The sequence below is a fragment of the Tenebrio molitor genome, chromosome 2 (genome assembly GCF_963966145.1).
Source record: "Tenebrio molitor chromosome 2, icTenMoli1.1, whole genome shotgun sequence".
NCBI lineage: Eukaryota > Metazoa > Arthropoda > Insecta > Coleoptera > Tenebrionidae > Tenebrio > Tenebrio molitor.
In genome coordinates this window covers 23,210,454-23,231,320 of record NC_091047.1, presented here as the reverse complement: position 1 = coordinate 23,231,320, position 20,867 = coordinate 23,210,454, and the positions used below count along the sequence as shown (strand labels likewise).

At 44.1% G+C, this 20,867-nt stretch overlaps 1 protein-coding gene across 1 annotated transcript; it reads left to right on the top strand.

Annotated features, from left to right (window-relative positions):
* The first annotated feature begins 5 nt into the window (after positions 1-5).
* On the top strand, positions 6-18,524 carry LOC138122730 (pneumococcal serine-rich repeat protein-like). The gene is made up of 6 exons (XM_069037016.1): positions 6-17,148; positions 17,201-17,523; positions 17,573-17,741; positions 17,797-17,952; positions 18,002-18,147; positions 18,204-18,524. Exons 1-6 carry the CDS (start codon positions 6-8, stop codon positions 18,462-18,464), a joined length of 18,198 nt encoding a protein of 6,065 aa, XP_068893117.1. The 3' UTR covers positions 18,465-18,524.
* The last annotated feature ends 2,343 nt before the right edge of the window (positions 18,525-20,867 follow it).

Below are 20,867 nucleotides of genomic sequence, written 5' to 3'. Positions count from 1 at the left end.
AAGAGATGGCTGGCAGCTCAGAAACGACTGAAAGTTCAGAAGTGGCGGGTCCTCCGGAAGAAGTCGCTGAAACAGTTCCAGAACCAAAAGTAATTGAAATACCTGGAACAACAGCAGTATTAAATGAAGATGAAATAAGCACAGAAAGAGGAATTGCTGTTAGTTCTGGAGCTTCTGAAAATTTGGAAGTCAAGCATCCCGAGGAAGAGGTGGGCGCAACCGTTACAGAAACGAAAGAAACTGAGGTTTTCGGACAAACTGCCACACAAGCTGAAGGAGGAGCAGCTAAAGAAGCAGAAATTGGGGGTAGTTCAGCAGTCGAAGGTTTGGAAGCCACACATCCACCAATGGAAGTTGGTGAGATAAGCGCGGGAGCAAAAGAAGGTGAACAGACGCAGTTACCAACAGAAACTGCAGGTGAAGTCACCATCGAGAAAGAGGTGACTAGCAGTCTTGAAAGTTCAGAAGTGGCGCTTCCCCACGAAGAAATTGGGGAAACAGTTCCAGAACCTAAAGTAACAGAAATACCTGGAACAACAGCAGTAATAGATGAAGGTGAAATAACAAAAGAAGAAATTGCTGCTAGCGCAGGAGCCACTGAAAATTTGAAGGTCACAAATCTGTCGGGGGAGATAGGTGGAACCGTGGCAGAAACGACAGAAAATGAAATTTTCGGACAACCTACTGCACAAACTGCAGAAGCAGCAACTAAAAAAGCAGAAATTGGTGGTAGTTCAGCAATTGCAGGTTTGGAAGTCACACGCCCACCAGAGGAAGTTGGTGAAAAAAGTGAAAAATTAAAAGAAAGTGAAGAGATACAGATATCAACACAAACTTCAGATGAAATAACCAAAGGAGACGAAAAGGTTGGCAGTTCAGAAATGGGCGAAAGTTCAGATATAGAGGGTCCTTCTGAAGAATTTGGTGAAACAGTTTCAGAAACTAAAGTAACTGAAATACCTCCTGGAACAACAGACGTACCAAGTGACAGTGAAATAACAAAAGAAGAAGGAATTTTTATTAGCTCAGGAGTTCCTGAAAACTTGGAAGTCACACATCAGACAGAGGAAATAGGTGGAACCGTTGCAGAAACTGATATTTTCGGACAAACTGAAACAAAAAATCACGGAACAGCAACAAAGGAAGCAGAAATTGTTGGCAATTCAAAAATTGAAGATTCGGAAGTCACCCATTCCCTAGAAGAAACCGGTGGAACCAATGTGGAATCAACACAGACAGAAGAAAACGAACAACAGGCGGTTAAAATAGAAGGTGAAGTAACTAAGGAGAGAGAAGCCGGGGCCGGTTTAGAAGTGACTGAAGCTGAAGTGACCCAAATTCCCGATGAAATCAGAGGAATAGTTGCCGAATCGAACGAAACTGAAGAACCTGGACACACAGCAGTTGCAACTGAGGGCGCAATAACCAAAGAAGGTGAAGTTGGTGCCAGTTCCGAAGTAGGAGTAGGTTCTGAAATCTCCCAAACTCCCAAAGAAATCGGAGGAACAGTTGCCGAATTGAAGGAAACTGAGGAACTGGAACACACAGCAGCAACTGAGGGAGAAGTAACCAAAGAAGGTGAAAATGGTGCCACCTCCGAAGCAGCTGAAGGTTCTGAAGTTACCCAAGCACCAGAAGAAGTGGGTGGAACAGTTGCCGAATCGAAGGCAACTGAAGAACCTGGACACACAGCAGTTGCAACTGAGGGCGAAATAACCAAAGAAGGTGAAGTTAGTGCCAGTTCCGAAGTAGAAGAAGGTTCTGAAATTTCCCAAACTCCCGAAGAAATCGGAGGAACAGTTGCCGAATCGAAGGAAACTGAAGAACTTGAACACACAGCAGTTGCAACTGAGGGCGAAGTAACCAAAAAAGGTGAAGTTGGTGCCAGTTCTGAAGCTGCTGAAGGTTCTGAAGTTACTCAAGCATCAGAAAAAGCCGGTGGAACAGGTGCCGAGTCGAAGGAAACTGAAGAACTTGAACACACAGCAGTTGCAACTGAGGGCGAAATAACCAAAGAAGGTGAAGTTGGTGCCAGTTCCGAAGTAGGAGAAAGTTCTGAAATTTCCCAAACTCCCGAAGAAATCGGAGGAAGAGTTGCCGAATCGGAGGACACTGAAGAACTTGAACACGCAGCAGCTGCAACTGAGGGCGAAGTAACAAAAGAAGGTGAAGTTGGTGCAAGTTCCGAAGCAGTTGAAGGTTCTGACGTTACACAAGCACCCGAAGAAGTCGAAGGAAACGTTGGGGAATCGAAGGAAACTGAAGAACCAGGACACACAGCAGTTTCAATTGAGGGCGAGGTAACCAAAGAAGGTGAACTTGGTGCCAGTTCCGAAGTAGGAAAAGGTCCTGAAATTTCCCAAATTCCCGAAGAAATCGGAGGAACAGTTGCCGAATCGAAGGAAACTGATGAACTTGAACACACCGCAGCTGCAACTGAGGGCGAAGTAACAAAAGAAGATGAAGCTGGTGCTAGTTCCGAAGCAGTTGAAGGTTCTGACGTTACACAAGCACCCGAAGAAGTGGAAGAAAACGTTGGGGAATCGAAGGAAACTGAAGAACCAGGGCACACAGCAGTTTCAATTGAGGGCGAGGTAACCAAAGAAGGTGAACTTGGTGCCAGTTCCGAAGTAGGAGAAGGTTCTGAAATTTCCCAAACTCCCGAAAAAATCGGAGGAATAGTTGCCGAATCCAAGGAAACTGAACAACTTGAACACGCAGCAGTTGCAACTGAGGGCGAAGTAATAAAAGAAGGTGAAACTGGTGCCACCTCCGAAGCAGCTGAAGGTTCTGAACTTACCAAAACACCAGAAGAAGTGGGTGGAACAGTTGCCGAATCGAAGGCAACTGAAGAACCTGGACACACAGCAGTTGCAGCTGAGGGCGAAATAACCAAAGAAGGTGAACTTGGTGCCAGTTCCGAAGTAGGAGAAGGTCCTGAAATTTCCCAAATTCCCGAAGAAATCGGAGGAACAGTTGCCGAATCAAAGGAAACTGATGAACTTGAACACACAGCAGCTGCAAATGAGGGCGAAGTAACAAAAGAAAGTGAAGTCGGTGCTAGTTCCGAAGCAGTTGAAGGTTCTGAAGTTACACAAGCACCCGAAGAAGTCGAAGGAAACGTTGGGGAATCGAAGGAAACTGAAGAACCAGGGAACACAGCAGTTTCAATTGAGGGCGAAGTAAGCAAAGAAGGTGAAGCTGGTGCCACTTCCGAATCAGTTGAAGGTTCTGAAGTTACTCAAGCACCAGAAGAAGTAGGTGGAACAGTTGCCGGATCGAAGGAAACTAAAGAAATTGAACACACAGCAGTGGCAACTGAGGGCGAAGAAAGCAAAGAAGGTAAAGTTGGTGCAACTTCCGTAGCTACCGAAGGTTCTGAATTTACTCAAGCGCCAGAAGAAATCGGAGGAACAGTTGCCGCATCGAAGGAAACTGAAGAAATTGAACACACAGCAGTTGAAACAGAGGGCGAAGTAACAAAAGAAGGTGAAACTGGTACCACCTCCGAAGCAGCTGAAGGTTCTGAAGTTACCCAAGCACCAAAAGAAGTGGGTGGAACAGTTGCCGAATCGAAGGCAACTGAAGAACCTAGACACACAGCAGTTGCAACTGAGGGCGAAATAACCAAAGAAAGTGAAGTTGGTGCCAGTACCGAAGTAGGAGAAGGTTCTGAAATTTCCCAAATTCCCGAAGAAATCGGAGGAAGAGTTCTCGAATCGAAGGAAACTGAACAACTTGAACACACAGCAGCTGCAACTGAGGGCAAAGTAACAAAAGAAGGTGAAGCTGGTGCTAGTTCCGAAACAGTTGAAGGTTCTGAAGTTACACAAACACCAGAAGAAGTCGGAGGAACTGTTGCGGAATTGAAGGAAACTGAAGAACCAGGGCACACAGCAGTTTCAATTGAGAACGAGGTAACCAAAGAAGGTAAACTTGGGGCCAGTACCGAAGTAGGAGAAGGTTCTGAAATTTCCCAAACTCCCGAAGAAATCGGAGGAACAGTTCTCGAATCGAAAGAAACTGAAGAACTTGAACACACAGTTGTTGCAACTGAGGGCGAAGCAACCAAAGAAGGTGAAGCTGGTGCCAACTCCGAAGCAGCTGAAGGTTCCGAAGTTACCCAAGCACCAGGAGAAGTGGGTGGAACAGTTGCCGAATCTAAGGAAATTGAAGAGCCTGAATACACAGCAGTTGCAACTGAGGGCGAAATAACCAAAGAAGGTGAAGTTGGTGCCAGCTCCCAAATAGGAGAAGGTTCTGAAATTTCCCCAATTCCTGAAGAAATCGGAGGAACCGTTGCCGAATTGAAAGAAACTGAAAAACTTGAACACACCGCAATTGCTACTGAGGGCGAAGTGACCAAAGAAGGTGAAGCTGGTGCCACTTCCGAATCAGTTGAAGGTTCTGAAGTTACTCAAGCACCAGAAGAAGTAGGTGGAACAGTTGCCGGATCGAAGGAACCTAAAGAACTTGAACACACAACAGTGGCAACTGAGGGCGAAGAAAGCAAAGAAGGTAAAGTTGGTGCAAGTTCCGAAGCTACCGAAGGTTCTGAAGGTACTGAAGCATCAGAAGAAGCCGGAGGAACAGTTGCCGAGTCGAAGGAAACTGAAAATCTTGAACACAAAGCAGTTGCAACTGAGGGCGAAGTAACCAAAAAAGGTGAAGTTGGTGCAAGTTCCGAAGCTGCCGAAGGTTCTGAAGTTACTGAAGCATCAGAAGAAGCCGGAGGAACAGTTGCCGAGTCGAAAGAAACTGAAGATCTTGAACACACAGCAGTTTCAACTGCAAGCGAAGTAACCAAAAAAGGTGAAGTTGGTGCCAGTTCCGAAGCTGCTGAAGGTTCTGAAGTGACTCAAGTACCAGAAGAAGTCGGTGGAACAGTTGCCGAACCCAAGGAAACTGAGAAACCAGGACACACAGAAGTTGTAGCTGAGGGTGAAGTTACAAAGGAAGGTGAAGTTGGTACCAGTTCCGGAGCAGTCGAAGGTTCTGAAGTTACCCAAGCACCAGAAAAAGCCGGTGGAACAGTTGCCGAGTCGAAGGAAAATGAAGAACTTGAACATACAGCACTTGCAACTGAGGGCGAAGTAACCAAAAAAGGTGAAGTTGGTGCCAGTACCGAAGTAGGAGAAGGTTCTGAAGGTACTCAAGCATCAGAAGAAGCCGGAGGAACAGTTGCCGAGTCGAAGGAAACTGAAGAATTTAAATACACAGCAGTTGCAACTGAGGGCGAAGTAACCAAAAAAGGTGAAGTTGGTGCAAGTTCCGAAGCTGCCGAAGGTTCTGAAGTTACCCAAGCACCAGAAAAAGCCGGTGGAACAGTTGCCGAGTCGAAGGAAAATGAAGAACTTGAACATACAGCAGTTGCAACTGAGGGCGAAGTAACCAAAAAAGGTGAAGTTGGTGCAAGTTCCGAAGCTGCCGAAGGTTCTGCAGTTACTGAAACATCAGAAGAAGCCGGTGGAACAGGTGCCGAGTCGAAGGAAACTGAAGAACTTGAACACACAGCAGTTGCAACTGAAAGCGAAGTAACTAAAAAAGGTGAAGTTGGTGCCAGTTCCGGAGCTGCAGAAGGTTCTGAAGTTACTGAAGCATCAGAAGAAGCCGGTGGAACAGGTGCCGAGTCGAAGGAAAACGAAGAATTTGAACACACAGCAGTTGCAACTGAGGGCGAAGTAACCAAAAAAGGTGAAGTTGGTGCAAGTTCCGAAGCTGCCGAAAGTTCTGAAGTTACTGAAGCATCAGAAGAAGCCGGAGGAACAGTTGCCGAGTCGAAAGAAACTGAAGATCTTGAACACACAGCAGTTGCAACTGAGGGCGAAGTAACCAAAAAAGGTGAAGGTGGCGCAAGCTCCGAAGCTGCCGAAGGTTCTGAAGTTACTGAAGCATCAGAAGAAGCCGAAGGAACAGTTGCCGAGTCGAAGGAAAACGAAGAACTTGAACATACAGCAGTTGCAACTGAGGGCGAAGTAACCAGAAAAGGTGAAGTTGGTGCAAGTTCCGAAGCTGCCGAAGGTTCTGCAGTTACTGAAGCATCAGAAGAAGCCGGTGGAACAGTTGCCGAGTCGAAAGAAACTGAAGATCTTGAACACACAGCAGTTGCAACTGAGGGCGAAGTAACCAAAAAAGGTGAAGTTGGTGCCAGTTCCGAAGCTGCCGAAGGTTCTGAAGTTACTCAAGCATCAGAAGAAGCCGGAGGAACAGTTGCCGAGTCGAAGGAAAACGAAGAATTTGAACATACAGCAGTTGCAACTGAGGGCGAAGTAACCAAAAAAGGTGAAGTTGGTGCAAGTTCCGAAGCTGCCGAAGGTTCTGAAGTTACTGAAGCATCAGAAGAAGCCGGAGGAACAGTTGCCGAGTCGAAGGAAAACGAAGAACTTGAACATACAGCAGTTGCAACTGAGGGCGAAGTAACCAGAAAAGGTGAAGTTGGTGCAAGTTCCGAAGCTGCCGAAGGTTCTGCAGTTACTGAAGCATCAGAAGAAGCCGGTGGAACAGGTGCCGAGTCGAAGGAAACTGAAGAACTTGAACACACAGCAGTTGCAACTGAAAGCGAAGTAACTAAAAAAGGTGAAGTTGGTGCCAGTTCCGGAGCTGCAGAAGGTTCTGAAGTTACTGAAGCATCAGAAGAAGCCGGAGGAACAGTTGCCGAGTCGAAGGAAAACGAAGAATTTGAACATACAGCAGTTGCAACTGAGGGCGAAGTAACCAGAAAAGGTGAAGTTGGTGCAAGTTCCGAAGCTGCCGAAGGTTCTGAAGTTACTGAAGCATCAGAAGAAGCCGAAGGAACAGTTGCCGAGTCGAAGGAAAACGAAGAACTTGAACATACAGCAGTTGCAACTGAGGGCGAAGTAACCAGAAAAGGTGAAGTTGGTGCAAGTTCCGAAGCTGCCGAAGGTTCTGAAGTTACTGAAGCATCAGAAGAAGCCGGAGGAACAGTTGCCGAGTCGAAGGAAAACGAAGAACTTGAACATACAGCAGTTGCAACTGAGGGCGAAGTAACCAGAAAAGGTGAAGTTGGTGCAAGTTCCGAAGCTGCCGAAGGTTCTGCAGTTACTGAAGCATCAGAAGAAGCCGGTGGAACAGGTGCCGAGTCGAAGGAAACTGAAGAACTTGAACACACAGCAGTTGCAACTGAAAGCGAAGTAACTAAAAAAGGTGAAGTTGGTGCCAGTTCCGGAGCTGCAGAAGGTTCTGAAGTTACTGAAGCATCAGAAGAAGCCGAAGGAACAGTTGCCGAGTCGAAGGAAAACGAAGAACTTGAACATACAGCAGTTGCAACTGAGGGCGAAGTAACCAGAAAAGGTGAAGTTGGTGCCAGTTCCGGAGCTGCAGAAGGTTCTGAAGTTACTGAAGCATCAGAAGAAGCCGGAGGAACAGTTGCCGAGTCGAAAGAAACTGAAGATCTTGAACACACAGCAGTTGCAACTGAGGGCGAAGTAACCAAAAAAGGTGAAGTTGGTGCCAGTTCCGAAGCTGCCGAAGGTTCTGAAGTTACTCAAGCATCAGAAGAAGCCGGAGGAACAGTTGCCGAGTCGAAGGAAAACGAAGAATTTGAACATACAGCAGTTGCAACTGAGGGCGAAGTAACCAAAAAAGGTGAAGTTGGTGCAAGTTCCGAAGCTGCCGAAGGTTCTGAAGTTACTGAAGCATCAGAAGAAGCCGAAGGAACAGTTGCCGAGTCGAAGGAAAACGAAGAACTTGAACATACAGCAGTTGCAACTGAGGGCGAAGTAACCAAAAAAGGTGAAGTTGGTGCAAGTTCCGAAGCTGCCGAAGGTTCTGAAGTTACTGAAGCATCAGAAGAAGCCGAAGGAACAGTTGCCGAGTCGAAGGAAAACGAAGAACTTGAACATACAGCAGTTGCAACTGAGGGCGAAGTAACCAGAAAAGGTGAAGTTGGTGCCAGTTCCGGAGCTGCAGAAGGTTCTGAAGTTACTGAAGCATCAGAAGAAGCCGGAGGAACAGTTGCCGAGTCGAAAGAAACTGAAGATCTTGAACACACAGCAGTTGCAACTGAGGGCGAAGTAACCAAAAAAGGTGAAGTTGGTGCCAGTTCCGAAGCTGCCGAAGGTTCTGAAGTTACTGAAGCATCAGAAGAAGCCGAAGGAACAGTTGCCGAGTCGAAAGAAACTGAAGATCTTGAACACACAGCAGTTGCAACTGAGGGCGAAGTAACCAAAAAAGGTGAAGTTGGTGCAAGTTCCGAAGCTGCCGAAGGTTCTGAAGTTACTGAAGCATCAGAAGAAGCCGGAGGAACAGTTTCCGAGTCAAAAGAAACTGAAGATCTTGAACACACAGCAGTTGCAACTGAGGGCGAAGTAACCAAAAAAGGTGAAGTTGGTGCCAGTTCCGAAGCTGCCGAAGGTTCTGAAGTTACTGAAGCATCAGAAGAAGCCGAAGGAACAGTTGCCGAGTCGAAGGAAAACGAAGAACTTGAACATACAGCAGTTGCAACTGAGGGCGAAGTAACCAGAAAAGGTGAAGTTGGTGCCAGTTCCGGAGCTGCAGAAGGTTCTGAAGTTACTGAAGCATCAGAAGAAGCCGGAGGAACAGTTGCCGAGTCGAAAGAAACTGAAGATCTTGAACACACAGCAGTTGCAACTGAGGGCGAAGTAACCAAAAAAGGTGAAGTTGGTGCCAGTTCCGAAGCTGCCGAAGGTTCTGAAGTTACTGAAGCATCAGAAGAAGCCGAAGGAACAGTTGCCGAGTCGAAAGAAACTGAAGATCTTGAACACACAGCAGTTGCAACTGAGGGCGAAGTAACCAAAAAAGGTGAAGTTGGTGCAAGTTCCGAAGCTGCCGAAGGTTCTGAAGTTACTGAAGCATCAGAAGAAGCCGGAGGAACAGTTTCCGAGTCAAAAGAAACTGAAGATCTTGAACACACAGCAGTTAGAACTGAGGGCGAAGTAACCAAAAAAGGTGAAGTTGGTACAAGTTCCGAAGCTGCCGAAGGTTCTGAAGTTACTCAAGCATCAGAAGAAGCCGGAGGAACAGTTGCCGAGTCGAAGGAAAACGAAGAATTTGAACATACAGCAGTTGCAACTGAGGGCGAAGTAACCAAAAAAGGTGAAGTTGGTGCAAGTTCCGAAGCTGCCGAAGGTTCTGAAGTTACTGAAGCATCAGAAGAAGCCGGAGGAACAGTTGCCGAGTCAAAAGAAACTGAAGATCTTGAACACACAGCAGTTAGAACTGAGGGCGAAGTAACCAAAAAAGGTGAAGTTGGTACAAGTTCCGAAGCTGCCGAAGGTTCTGAAGTTACTCAAGCATCAGAAGAAGCCGGAGGAACAGTTGCCAAGTCGAAGGAAACTGAAAATTTTGAACACACAGCAGTTGCAACTGAGGGCGAAGTAACCAAAAAAGGTGAAGTTGGTGCCAGTTCCGAAGCTGCCGAAGGTTCTGAAGTTACTGAAGCATCAGAAGAAGCCGGAGGAACAGTTGCCAAGTCGAAGGAAACTGAAAATTTTGAACACACAGCAGTTGCAACTGAGGGCGAAGTAACCAAAAAAGGTGAAGTTGGTGCCAGTTCCGAAGCTGCCGAAGGTTCTGAAGTTACTCAAGCATCAGAAGAAGCCGGAGGAACAGTTGCCAAGTCGAAGGAAACTGAAAATTTTGAACACACAGCAGTTGCAACTGAGGGCGAAGTAACCAAAAAAGGTGAAGTTGGTGCCAGTTCCGAAGCTGCCGAAGGTTCTGAAGTTACTCAACCATCAGAAGAAACCGGTGGAACAGGTGCCGAGTCGAAGGAAACTGAAGGATTTGAACACACAGCAGTTGCAACTGACGGGGCAGTAACCAAAAAAGGTGAAGTTGGTGCCAGTTCTGAAGCTGCAGAAGGTTCTGAAGTTACTGACGCATCAGAAGAAGCCGGAGGTACAGTTACCGAGTCGAAGGAAAACGAAGAACTTGAACATACAGCAGTTGCAACTGAGGGCGAAGTAACCAAAAAAGGGGAAGTTGGTGCCAGTTCCGAAGCTGCCGAAGGTTCTGAAGTTACTGAAACATCAGAAGAAGCCGCAGGAACAGTTGCCGAGTCGAAAGAAAATGAAGAAGTTGAACATACAGCAGTTGCAACTGAGGGCGAAACAACCAAAGAAGGTGAAGCTGGTGCCACCTCCGAAGCTGCTGAAGGTTCTGAAGTTACCCAAGCACCAGAAGAAGTTGGTGGAACAGTTGCCGAGTCTAAGGATATTGAAGAACCTGGACACACAGCAGTTGCAACTGAGGGCGAAATAACCAAAGAAGGTGAAGTTGGTGCCAGCTCCCAAGTAGGAGAAAGTTTTGAAGTTACTCAAGCAACAGAAGAAGCCGGAGGAACAGTTGCCGAGTCGAAGGAAACTGATGAACTTGAACACACAGCAGTTGCAACTGAGGGCGTAGTAACCAAAAAAGGTGAAGTTGGTGCCAGTTCCGAAGCTGCCGAAGGTTCTGAAGTTTCTCAAGCATCAGAAGAAGCCGGTGGAACAGGTGCCGAGTCGAAGGAAACTGAAGAACTTGAACATACAGCAGTTGCAACTGAGGGCGAAGTAACCAAAAAAGGTGAAGTTGGTGCAAGTTCCGAAGCTGCCGAGGGTTCTGAAGTTACTCAAGCATCAGAAGAAGCCGGAGGAACAGTTGCCGAGTCGAAGGAAACTGAAAATCTTGAACACACAGCAGTTGCAACTGAGGGCGAAGTAACCAAAAAAGGTGAAGTTGGTGCAAGTTCCGAAGCTGCCGAAGGTTCTGAAGTTACTGAAGCATCAGTAGAAGCCGGAGGAACAGTTGCCAAGTCGAAGGAAACTGAAGAACTTGAACACACAGCAGTTGCAACTGAGGGCGAAGTAACCAAAAAAGGTGAAGCTGGTGCCAGTTCCGAAGCTGCCGAAGGTTCTGAAGTTACTCAAGCATCAGAAGAAGCCGGAGGAACAGTTGCCGAGTCGAAGGAAACTGAAAATCTTGAACACACAGCAGTTGCAACTGAGGGCGAAGTAACCAAAAAAGGTGAAGTTGGTGCAAGTTCCGAAGCTGCCGAAGGTTCTGAAGTTACTGAAGCATCAGTAGAAGCCGGAGGAACAGTTGCCAAGTCGAAGGAAACTGAAGAACTTGAACACACAGCAGTTGCAACTGAGGGCGAAGTAACCAAAAAAGGTGAAGCTGGTGCCAGTTCCGAAGCTGCCGAAGGTTCTGAAGTTACTCAAGCATCAGAAGAAGCCGGAGGAACATTTGCCGAGTCGAAGGAAACTGAAGAACTTGAACACACAGCAGTTGCAACTGAGGGCGAAGTAACCAAAAAAGGGGAAGTTGGTGCAAGTTCCGAAGCTGCCGAAGGTTCTGAAGTTACTGAAGCATCAGAAGAAGCCGCAGGAACAGTTGCCGAGTCGAAAGAAAATGAACAAGTTGAACATACAGCAGTTGCAACTGAGGGCGAAACAACCAAAGAAGGTGAAGCTGGTGCCACCTCCGAAGCTGCTGAAGGTTCTGAAGTTACCCAAGCACCAGAAGAAGTTGGTGGAACAGTTGCCGAGTCTAAGGATATTGAAGAACCTGGACACACAGCAGTTGCAACTGAGGGCGAAATAACCAAAGAAGGTGAAGTTGGTCCCAGCTCCCAAGTAGGAGAAAGTTTTGAAGTTACTCAAGCAACAGAAGAAGCCGGAGGAACAGTTGCCGAGTCGAAGGAAACTGATGAACTTGAACACACAGCAGTTGCAACTGAGGGCGTAGTAACCAAAAAAGGGGAAGTTGGTGCAAGTTCCGAAGCTGCCGAAGGTTCTGAAGTTACTGAAGCATCAGAAGAAGCCGCAGGAACAGTTGCCGAGTCGAAAGAAAATGAAGAAGTTGAACATACAGCAGTTGCAACTGAGGGCGAAACAACCAAAGAAGGTGAAGCTGGTGCCACCTCCGAAGCTGCTGAAGGTTCTGAAGTTACCCAAGCACCAGAAGAAGTTGGTGGAACAGTTGCCGAGTCTAAGGATATTGAAGAACCTGGACACACAGCAGTTGCAACTGAGGGCGAAATAACCAAAGAAGGTGAAGTTGGTGCCAGCTCCCAAGTAGGAGAAAGTTTTGAAGTTACTCAAGCAACAGAAGAAGCCGGAGGAACAGTTGCCGAGTCGAAGGAAACTGATGAACTTGAACACACAGCAGTTGCAACTGAGGGCGTAGTAACCAAAAAAGGTGAAGTTGGTGCCAGTTCCGAAGCTGCCGAAGGTTCTGAAGTTTCTCAAGCATCAGAAGAAGCCGGTGGAACAGGTGCCGAGTCGAAGGAAACTGAAGAACTTGAACATACAGCAGTTGCAACTGAGGGCGAAGTAACCAAAAAAGGTGAAGTTGGTGCAAGTTCCGAAGCTGCCGAGGGTTCTGAAGTTACTCAAGCATCAGAAGAAGCCGGAGGAACAGTTGCCGAGTCGAAGGAAACTGAAAATCTTGAACACACAGCAGTTGCAACTGAGGGCGAAGTAACCAAAAAAGGTGAAGTTGGTGCAAGTTCCGAAGCTGCCGAGGGTTCTGAAGTTACTCAAGCATCAGAAGAAGCCGGAGGAACAGTTGCCGAGTCGAAGGAAACTGAAAATCTTGAACACACAGCAGTTGCAACTGAGGGCGAAGTAACCAAAAAAGGTGAAGTTGGTGCAAGTTCCGAAGCTGCCGAAGGTTCTGAAGTTACTCAAGCAACAGAAGAAGCCGGAGGAACAGTTGCCGAGTCGAAGGGAACTGAAGATCTTGAACACACAGCAGTTGCAACTGAGGGCGAAGTAACCAAAAAAGGTGAAGTTGGTGCAAGTTCCAAAGCTGCCGAAGGTTCTGAAGTTACTGAAGCATCAGAAGAAGCGGGAGGAACAGTTGCCGAGTCGAAAGAAACTGAAGGACTTGAACACACAGCAGTTGCAACTGAGGGCGAAGTAACTAAAAAAGGTGAAGTTGGTGCCAGTTCTGAAGCTGCCGAAGGTTCTGAAGTTACTCAAGCATCAGAAGAAGCCGGAGGAACAGTTGCCGAGTCGAAGGGAACTGAAGATCTTGAACACACAGCAGTCACAACTGAGGGCGAAGTAACCAAAAAAGGTGAAGTTGGTGCAAGTTCCGAAGCTGCCGAAGGTTCTGAAGTTACTGAAGCATCAGAAGAAGCTGGAGGAACAGTTGCCGAGTCGAAGGAAAATGAAGAACTTGAACATACAGCAGTTGGATCTGAGGGCGAAGCAACCCAAGAAGGTGAAGCTGGTGCCACCTCCGAAGCTGCTAAAGGTTCTGAAGTTACGCAAGAACCAGAAGAAGTGGGTGGAACAGTTGCCGAGTCGAAGGAAACTGAAAAATCTGGACACACAGCAGTTGCAACTGAGGGTGAAGTAACCAAACAAGTTGAAGTTGCTGCCAGTTCCGAAGCTGCCGAAGGTTCTGAAGTTACGCAAGAACAGGAAGAAGTGGGTGGAACAGTTGCCGAGTCGAATGAAACTGAAGAATCTGGACACACAGCAGTTGCAACTGAGGGCGAAATAACCAAAGATGGTGAAGTTGGTGCCAGTTCCGAAGCTGCTGAAGGTTCTGAAGTGACTCAAGTACCAGAAGAAGTCGGTGGAACAGTTGCCGAACCCAAGGAAACTGAGAAACCAGGACACACAGAAGTTGTAGCTGAGGGCGAAGTAACCAAAAAAGATGAAGTTGGTGCCAGTTCCGGAGCAGTCGAAGGTTCTGAAGTTACCCAAGCACCAGAAAAAGCCGGTGGAACAGGTGCCGAGTCGAACGAAAATGAAAAACCTGAACACACAACAGTTGGACCTGAGGGCGAAGTCACCAAAGAAGGTGAATTTGGTGCCAGTTCCGAAACAGCAGAAGGTTTTGAAGCAACCCAAGCACCGGAGGAAGTCGGAGGAACAGTTGCCGAGTCGAAGGAAACTGGAGAATCTGGACACACAGCAGTTGCAACTGAGGGCGAAGTAACCAAAGAAGGTGAAGTTGCTGCCAGTTCCGAAGCAGCTGAAGGCTCTAAAATTTCCCAAATTCCAGAAGAATTTAAAGGAACCGTTGCCGAATCGAAGGAAACTGACGAACGTGAACACACAATAGTTGTAACTGGGGGCGAAGTAACCAAAGAGGGAGATGCTGGTGCCAGTTCCGAATCTTTTGAAGCTTTAGAAGTCACCCATCCACCAGAATTAATTGGTGGAACCACTGAATCCGAAGTAACTGAAGTATCCGTTGCGGAAACGGGAAGTGAAGTTAGCAAAAAACATAATGTTGGTAGTAGTTCTAAAGTAGCAGAAAGTGGCAGATTTACACATTTTCCAGTGGAAATTGGTGGATCTGCTGCTAAGACAGTAGAAACTGAAACACCCTCATACACAGAAATATTTGCATCAACTGAAAGCGAAGAAAACTTAAAATTGATAACGGTAAAGATTTCGGAAGTAACATTACCTCATATAATTTCTAAAGATAAAACTGTAGTAGACATACATAATCCTAGAACCACCGAGTTACTTAAAAAATACACTATTTATATTGAAAATATAGCTAGTGAAACACCTAAAGAAATTCAATTTACGCCAAAAATTACATTACCACTAAATGGACTCCAACCACCTGTGGTATTAACCACGATAAAATCTGAAAGTAATGTTAAATTTTCGACGTCGTTAAATGCAAATACAGCAGAAGTCTCGCAAACAAGAATCACGAATGAAGAAACAGGAAGTACAAAAACTGCAACAGTAGAAGAACAAACGAGGCACATAAGTGGTACTGAAATAAAGGAAGAATTTGATGAAAATGAAATGGAACATTTTTCGCAAAGAGGTTCAACTTTATGTGAACCTTGTGGGGAAAAGTCATCTTCCCCGGAACACATACTTGGAGATGCATCTACTCATTCGATGGAGCTGGGCACTGAAACAACGAAAGCCGGAACGGTTGCTTCAGAAGAAGATCAAATTAAATACGAGGGAGTTACAGAGGGACTAATTCAAGAATTTGAAGAAAGCGAAATGCCGCACTTTTCACAAACAGGAGGAAGTACTTTATGTGAATCCTGTGATGTAACCGGCACAGAAAAACGTCAAACATCTACAGCAGAAGTTGAACAAATTCCACATGAAACAGAAGCAACATTAAATGAAAACGAAGCAAGTACTCACCAAGAGAAATTAGCAGAATTCAAAGGCGAGAAAGAAGAAACCACTATTTATTCCGGAACGGCTGCTCCAGAAGAAGAACAAATTAAATACGAGGAAGTTACAGAGGGACTAATTCAAGAAATTGAAGAAAGCGAAATGCCGCACTTTTCACAAACAGGAGGAAGTACTTTATGTGAATCCTGTGATGTAACCGGCACAGAAAAACCTCAAACAGCTACAGCAGAAGTTGAACAAATTCCACATGAAACAGACGCGACACTAAATGAAAACGAAGCAAGTACTCACCAAGCGAAATTAGCAGAATTCAAAGGCGAGAAAGAAGAAACCACTATTTATTCCGTTGTAACTGTTCCCAACATGGTCACTGTATCAAATGAAGAAATTTCACAGAATATTTTTGAACAATTTGAAGAAAACACGAGTGAGTTAAATATTTTGAAGGAAATTACAGAGTTTACTGGGACACAATCTACTGGGTTGCTAGAAGAATCTAGTTCAGAACACACATTAGGAGCAGAAGAACGTGTTACCCTCGTTAGTGAAATTTCTGTAGATCTTAAAACAGAAACGGTTTCAGAACATGAACTATTGGATACAGAACACGAAATTTCTCACGAATCTTTTTCCACAATTTCTGGTGAAACATTGGAAAAACCAGAAGAATTAGAACCAGAAATTTCTTCTCAGACAAATAAAGAATTAATCTTAGAGGAACATCAAACCGAAGCAACAGAAAGTCTAACTGAGTTGTTAGAGATTTCCGTGACAGAAGAGTCAAAAAAGATAGAACCACTGAAAGAAGTTCCAATCGAAATTGTAACAGAAGAAATTACAGAAGGATACACGGAACCATTCGAGACGACAGAATCAAGGGAAGAAGAAATTATGGAAGAGTCTACAGAACAATTAGAAAAGACAGAATCAGAAGAAATTACAGAAGTGTATTCCGAAGGAAATACAGTAGAGAGTGCTACCCATATAATTTTAGGCCATAACGAAAATATTACAGCTTCAGAGAGTGAACTTCATGAGTTGGAAAAAATTACAGAATTCGGTAGTACTTCTGGATCACAAGAAGAAATGTCTTCTGAGCCATCTGAAGAAGTGGCTCCAGAGAGTACAACCTATCCTTATAGCACGGTCATTCTAACCGAAGAACCTTCTAGGCCATCAAGGACTTTCAAAAGTACCAACATATCGAACGCGTTGAAATTTAGTACCACTGTCATGCTTTTATTGTCTTCTGTGTACGGCAACCACACTACAACTGGAGAAAAACACAAACATACAACTTTGCCGTCAGTTTACGTGGACTTGCCGGTTTTTTTACCGAATGCCTCGACACCCATGGCTCATAGACACACGACGGTACTACCAGTGACTCCTCTGCAAGAACATTTCATAAAAATCATGAGCAGTAATGCGACCGAGACGTTAATCCTTTTTCTCAGCGGTCCCAACAGTGAAGCAGTGAAAAAACTGAACGGGTCCAAATGGGTAAGACGCTTGGGCAAATCCGAGGCCACCTACCAAGCACAACAAGCCGGAACCAACCAGGAACAAGCGGTTTCCCAAGAGACGGTACCGCTGAATAAAATTCCGTTTCCAAATTACGTTTCTTTAGACCAATGCAAGAAGGGTGATTTTGAACATAACGACAAATGTTTCTGTGCCATCGACAGTCTGGTAACAAACCTGAAGCAAGGAGTTGTCGCGGAAAATACGTCGGCGCACTTAGCTTGCTTGAACTTTCTCAAGGTCAATAAAGGAGTGGTGATAGGAAACGAATCGGTTGCTCACGTGCGGAAGAAGAGGAGTTATTTTTTTGGTAAATACGACTTGCCAATCAAGAGGGAAGTGGTAGATTATAGTAAGGGATTTTTTGACGAGGATTTCAAAATTCACAATACGGACGCTCGAATTTACGCGTTGCCTGGATCCAAAGTGGTACTGCCGTGTGTGAGCCGGAGCGAAGTGGTCGAGTACAATCGGTACATGAAGTACACGTGGAGCTTTGAAGACGAAATACCAATCACAGGTAACCAGTCGAGTAGTTAATACATCTCCCAGGTTTGAATTATGTTGTCCAGATAATCAGATGCAAGAGAACGAAGGGAACTTGGTCTTGGACGACGTGTTGCCGAAGGACAGCGGCAATTACACGTGCACGGTTAAATCGCGGCTCAACGAGAAGAGTAACGTGGTACAGAAGTACTACCATCGGCTGGTGGTGGTCGCCACTCCCATCTATAAAGTCACCACCAGCGTCATCTACGACTTGAAAGAACCGTGTGAGTTGAGCGACGGTGACGTAATCGCCATGTACTTTCCCAACATCCTCGATGGACTGCTGTGCGGGTACCACGAGAAGATGTGCAAAGTAGATGTTCGCAGGCCGGTCTGCGTCAACAGGGTACTAAAACAATTTACGACTTAAACATTTATAACTCAGTCTATTGAAGGAAGAAGAAAAGTTAATAAACGTCACATTCACCGTTATGATGTTCACTCTGAGGGAGATAGTACCGACAATTGACGTCAACAGCTGTAACTTGAACTGCCAGATCGAACTCTACTCCAAGCTCGCTGCGATTTTGGTGAAGAACATAGAATCTTTTGTTAAACTACCGGGTAAGTACCTAATCATTGTCTGCTCAGAATTTGAGTACCAACGTTGCACTTTCAGTATTTTCTAAAGTGAGTCTGAAGGAGCAGGATTTCAATCCTAAGAAGGTGGCCCACTTGAAAAAGAAAGAGAAGGGGCGTTGGTCAACGCCGCCCATATTGATTGTAACCTGTCCCGGTGGGTTTGGTGTAGAGAAAAAAGAACCGAGGATTTGTGGTTGGTACGTTTGCAGTACTTTTGCTTTTGGTTATTGTTCGGTTTGCAGTTGTGTGCCCAAAAAACACGTATAATGTGGGTTTAGAGTCATATTGCAAGATGTGTCCAGCTGGGCAGTACCAGCCCATTGCTGGATCGAAGGCGTGCATAACGTGTTCGTCTCCGTTGGAGAACACAGCATGTTTGCGAGTGTTGGTACGTTGAAGTTTCATATTTGCGGAATTGTTATGTGAATTGTTTGCATTTTATAGTACGCCAACACGGAGTACTTTAAAGTCTACGTTGGAGTAGCTTTCGGGATAGTGTTGGCAATTATTATTGTTATCTGTTACTGTACGAGAAACAATCATTCTGAATCTTCGACTACTCCTAAAAGACACGATCATGTGTACAGTATGTTGAGGAAAGACGCAGATGTGGAGAAGGGAGCAAATGAGCCTTTGTTGGGGGGAGAAAATCGACGACACATGAGAAATACCGTCCCGCCGCAAGTACCGCCGCCCGACTTTTAGTTTATAGACATTATTTATTTATTTATTTTTAAGAGTGTAAATTATACTTATACATTATTATTGGCATGATTTCGTCTTAATCGGGACACTACGAATTAACTACGTGATAAGATAAGATTTGAAAACAAAACTTGTTTTGCCTTAAAAAAAAATTCGTTGGATTTAATTTTTTTCGTTCAGGTGATAGTGAGGTTAGATCAGTATTGTAGTTTGGGTGATTCAGTTTCTTCAAATTATCTTCATTTGTAACGATTGCCTTCATATTATCACCTCAAATGACACTTTAATAAACCAAAATGGAAACGAAAATGTATTGTGGGTTGCATGTTCAATTCAAAAAGCTGGATATTTTAATTTCAATATCCAGTTTTATTCGGAAATATATTGTGGGTTGCATTTTCAATTCCGTCGGGTTCATTATCATTCGTGAAATACCCTGTATAATATTTCGAAGAATACAAAATCTTAAGTTCATTCGCAATTTTATAATAGTTTTGTCTGCTTTTCAATATTTTATAGTGATGGATAAATGACCGGTCATTTATTTTTGGTCAAAGTTGACCGGTCCTTGATCGGTCAATTACCAGTCATTATTGGTCAAAAAGTAGGAACTAGTTAATAAACATCACAAAATGATTCTTTCAATGTCAAGGATTATTTTAATACCAAATAATGGTTCTTAATTCCATTTTTTATAAGATTTATTGATCGATAAATTATTGTTCTAAAATTGTGTAAGTGAGGTTAAGTTTGAATTGTTTGAAATTATACTTTGTTTTTTCTTTAACATATTTGCTTGAATTTGAACTTTTTGTTAATTTAAAACGCTTTAAAACTTTCAACACAACTGTGTGTGTGTATTTTCAGTGTTTTAGTTTCTTTTAAAATAGTTAAACATTCGTTTAGAATTTAAAAAAGTAGGTAAGTATTTTATGAAAATAAAAATATATTGTATGTCATGTTAAGAAGACACAAAAACGAATGAAAAACAAAAACCACTTCTTCCTAATAGATAAAAAGCTTAATAATCGTTTTCCACAATGATCTTTATTAAAGTTTTAGATGTTTCATTGTCATAATTTACATATTTATTGTCATAATCCATTTCTTCATTGTCAGCAGCTACGTAAATGAAATCAGACAACCCAACATAACCTCATCTCATCAGTCAAACAGTCATCATATCCTATAATCTTCAACATTATAAGCGGGAAATTTAAATTTTAAAAATGACTGGTCAAATTCGTCAAGTCATTGACAATTATTGACCGGTCAAATGGGTCATTGACTAAGTCAATTACCGGACCTCACAACACTAATATTTTATACAAAGAAGTTAGAACAATAATTTTATTGAATCTAAAAGTAACTATACAAACATGATTTAATTTTGCACAAAAATATTCGAACCGTGGGAACAGAGTTTTCTATGTCTATGTACTATTGCGGGCAAAAAAAGTGGGACATCAAATTTCTGTCAGTTTTGAAAAATTCGATGTAGTGCAAGCTTTATTGTCATTTTTTTTGACACTATTCCAGCTGACAGTTTAAAAATTTATTTTATACTCCTATTTTCCTTTTCCAAATGCCCTCTTCTTTTGATAAAGGTAGATTTTGATTGGAACTTTGCATTAAATAAATATTCACTACGTGCTTACTTACAATCATTCCCTACAACCTACAATACTTAATGACAACGTCAATCAATTCAAAGTAGGGTTAGAATCAGGTAAGGGTTATTTCACATAAAAAGTCAAGACAATGACGTTGATGTCCCACTTTTTTTGCCCGCAATAGTACTATGGCGGACAATAAATTTAGGCCGGCAAATTTCTGACATTTCAAAAAAGTCAATGCAAGCGACCATTTATTGTCATTATGACTGATGTGTCAGTTTGTCAAACTGAAGGTTTTCAAGCAGTATGGCGTTTCCTTCGCCCTTTTGGTAACTTACAGATCATGACGCACTAGCATAACTGATTTGTAGTAGCACTTCTCTCTGGTGCACGCTTCTTTTCCCAATTTTAATTTTGATTATCGCTGTCACGATGACAAGAATGACAAAAATCGAAATAGTACTATGGCGGACAATAAATTTAGGCCGGCCTGTCATTACCTTGACATCAAAATGTGAAGCTGGCATTATGTTCAACTAACCCCATTCTCGATTTTTGTCATTCTTGTCATTGTGACAGCGATAATCAAAATTAAACTTGGGATAAGAAGCGTGCACCAGAGAGAAGTGCTACTACAAATCAGTTATGCTAGTGCGTCATGATCTGTAAGTTACGAAAAAGGCGAAGGGAACGCCAAACAGCTTGAAAACCTTCAGTTTGACAAACTGACACATCAGTCATAATGACAATAAAGGGTCGCTTGCATTGACTTTTTTGAAATGTCAGA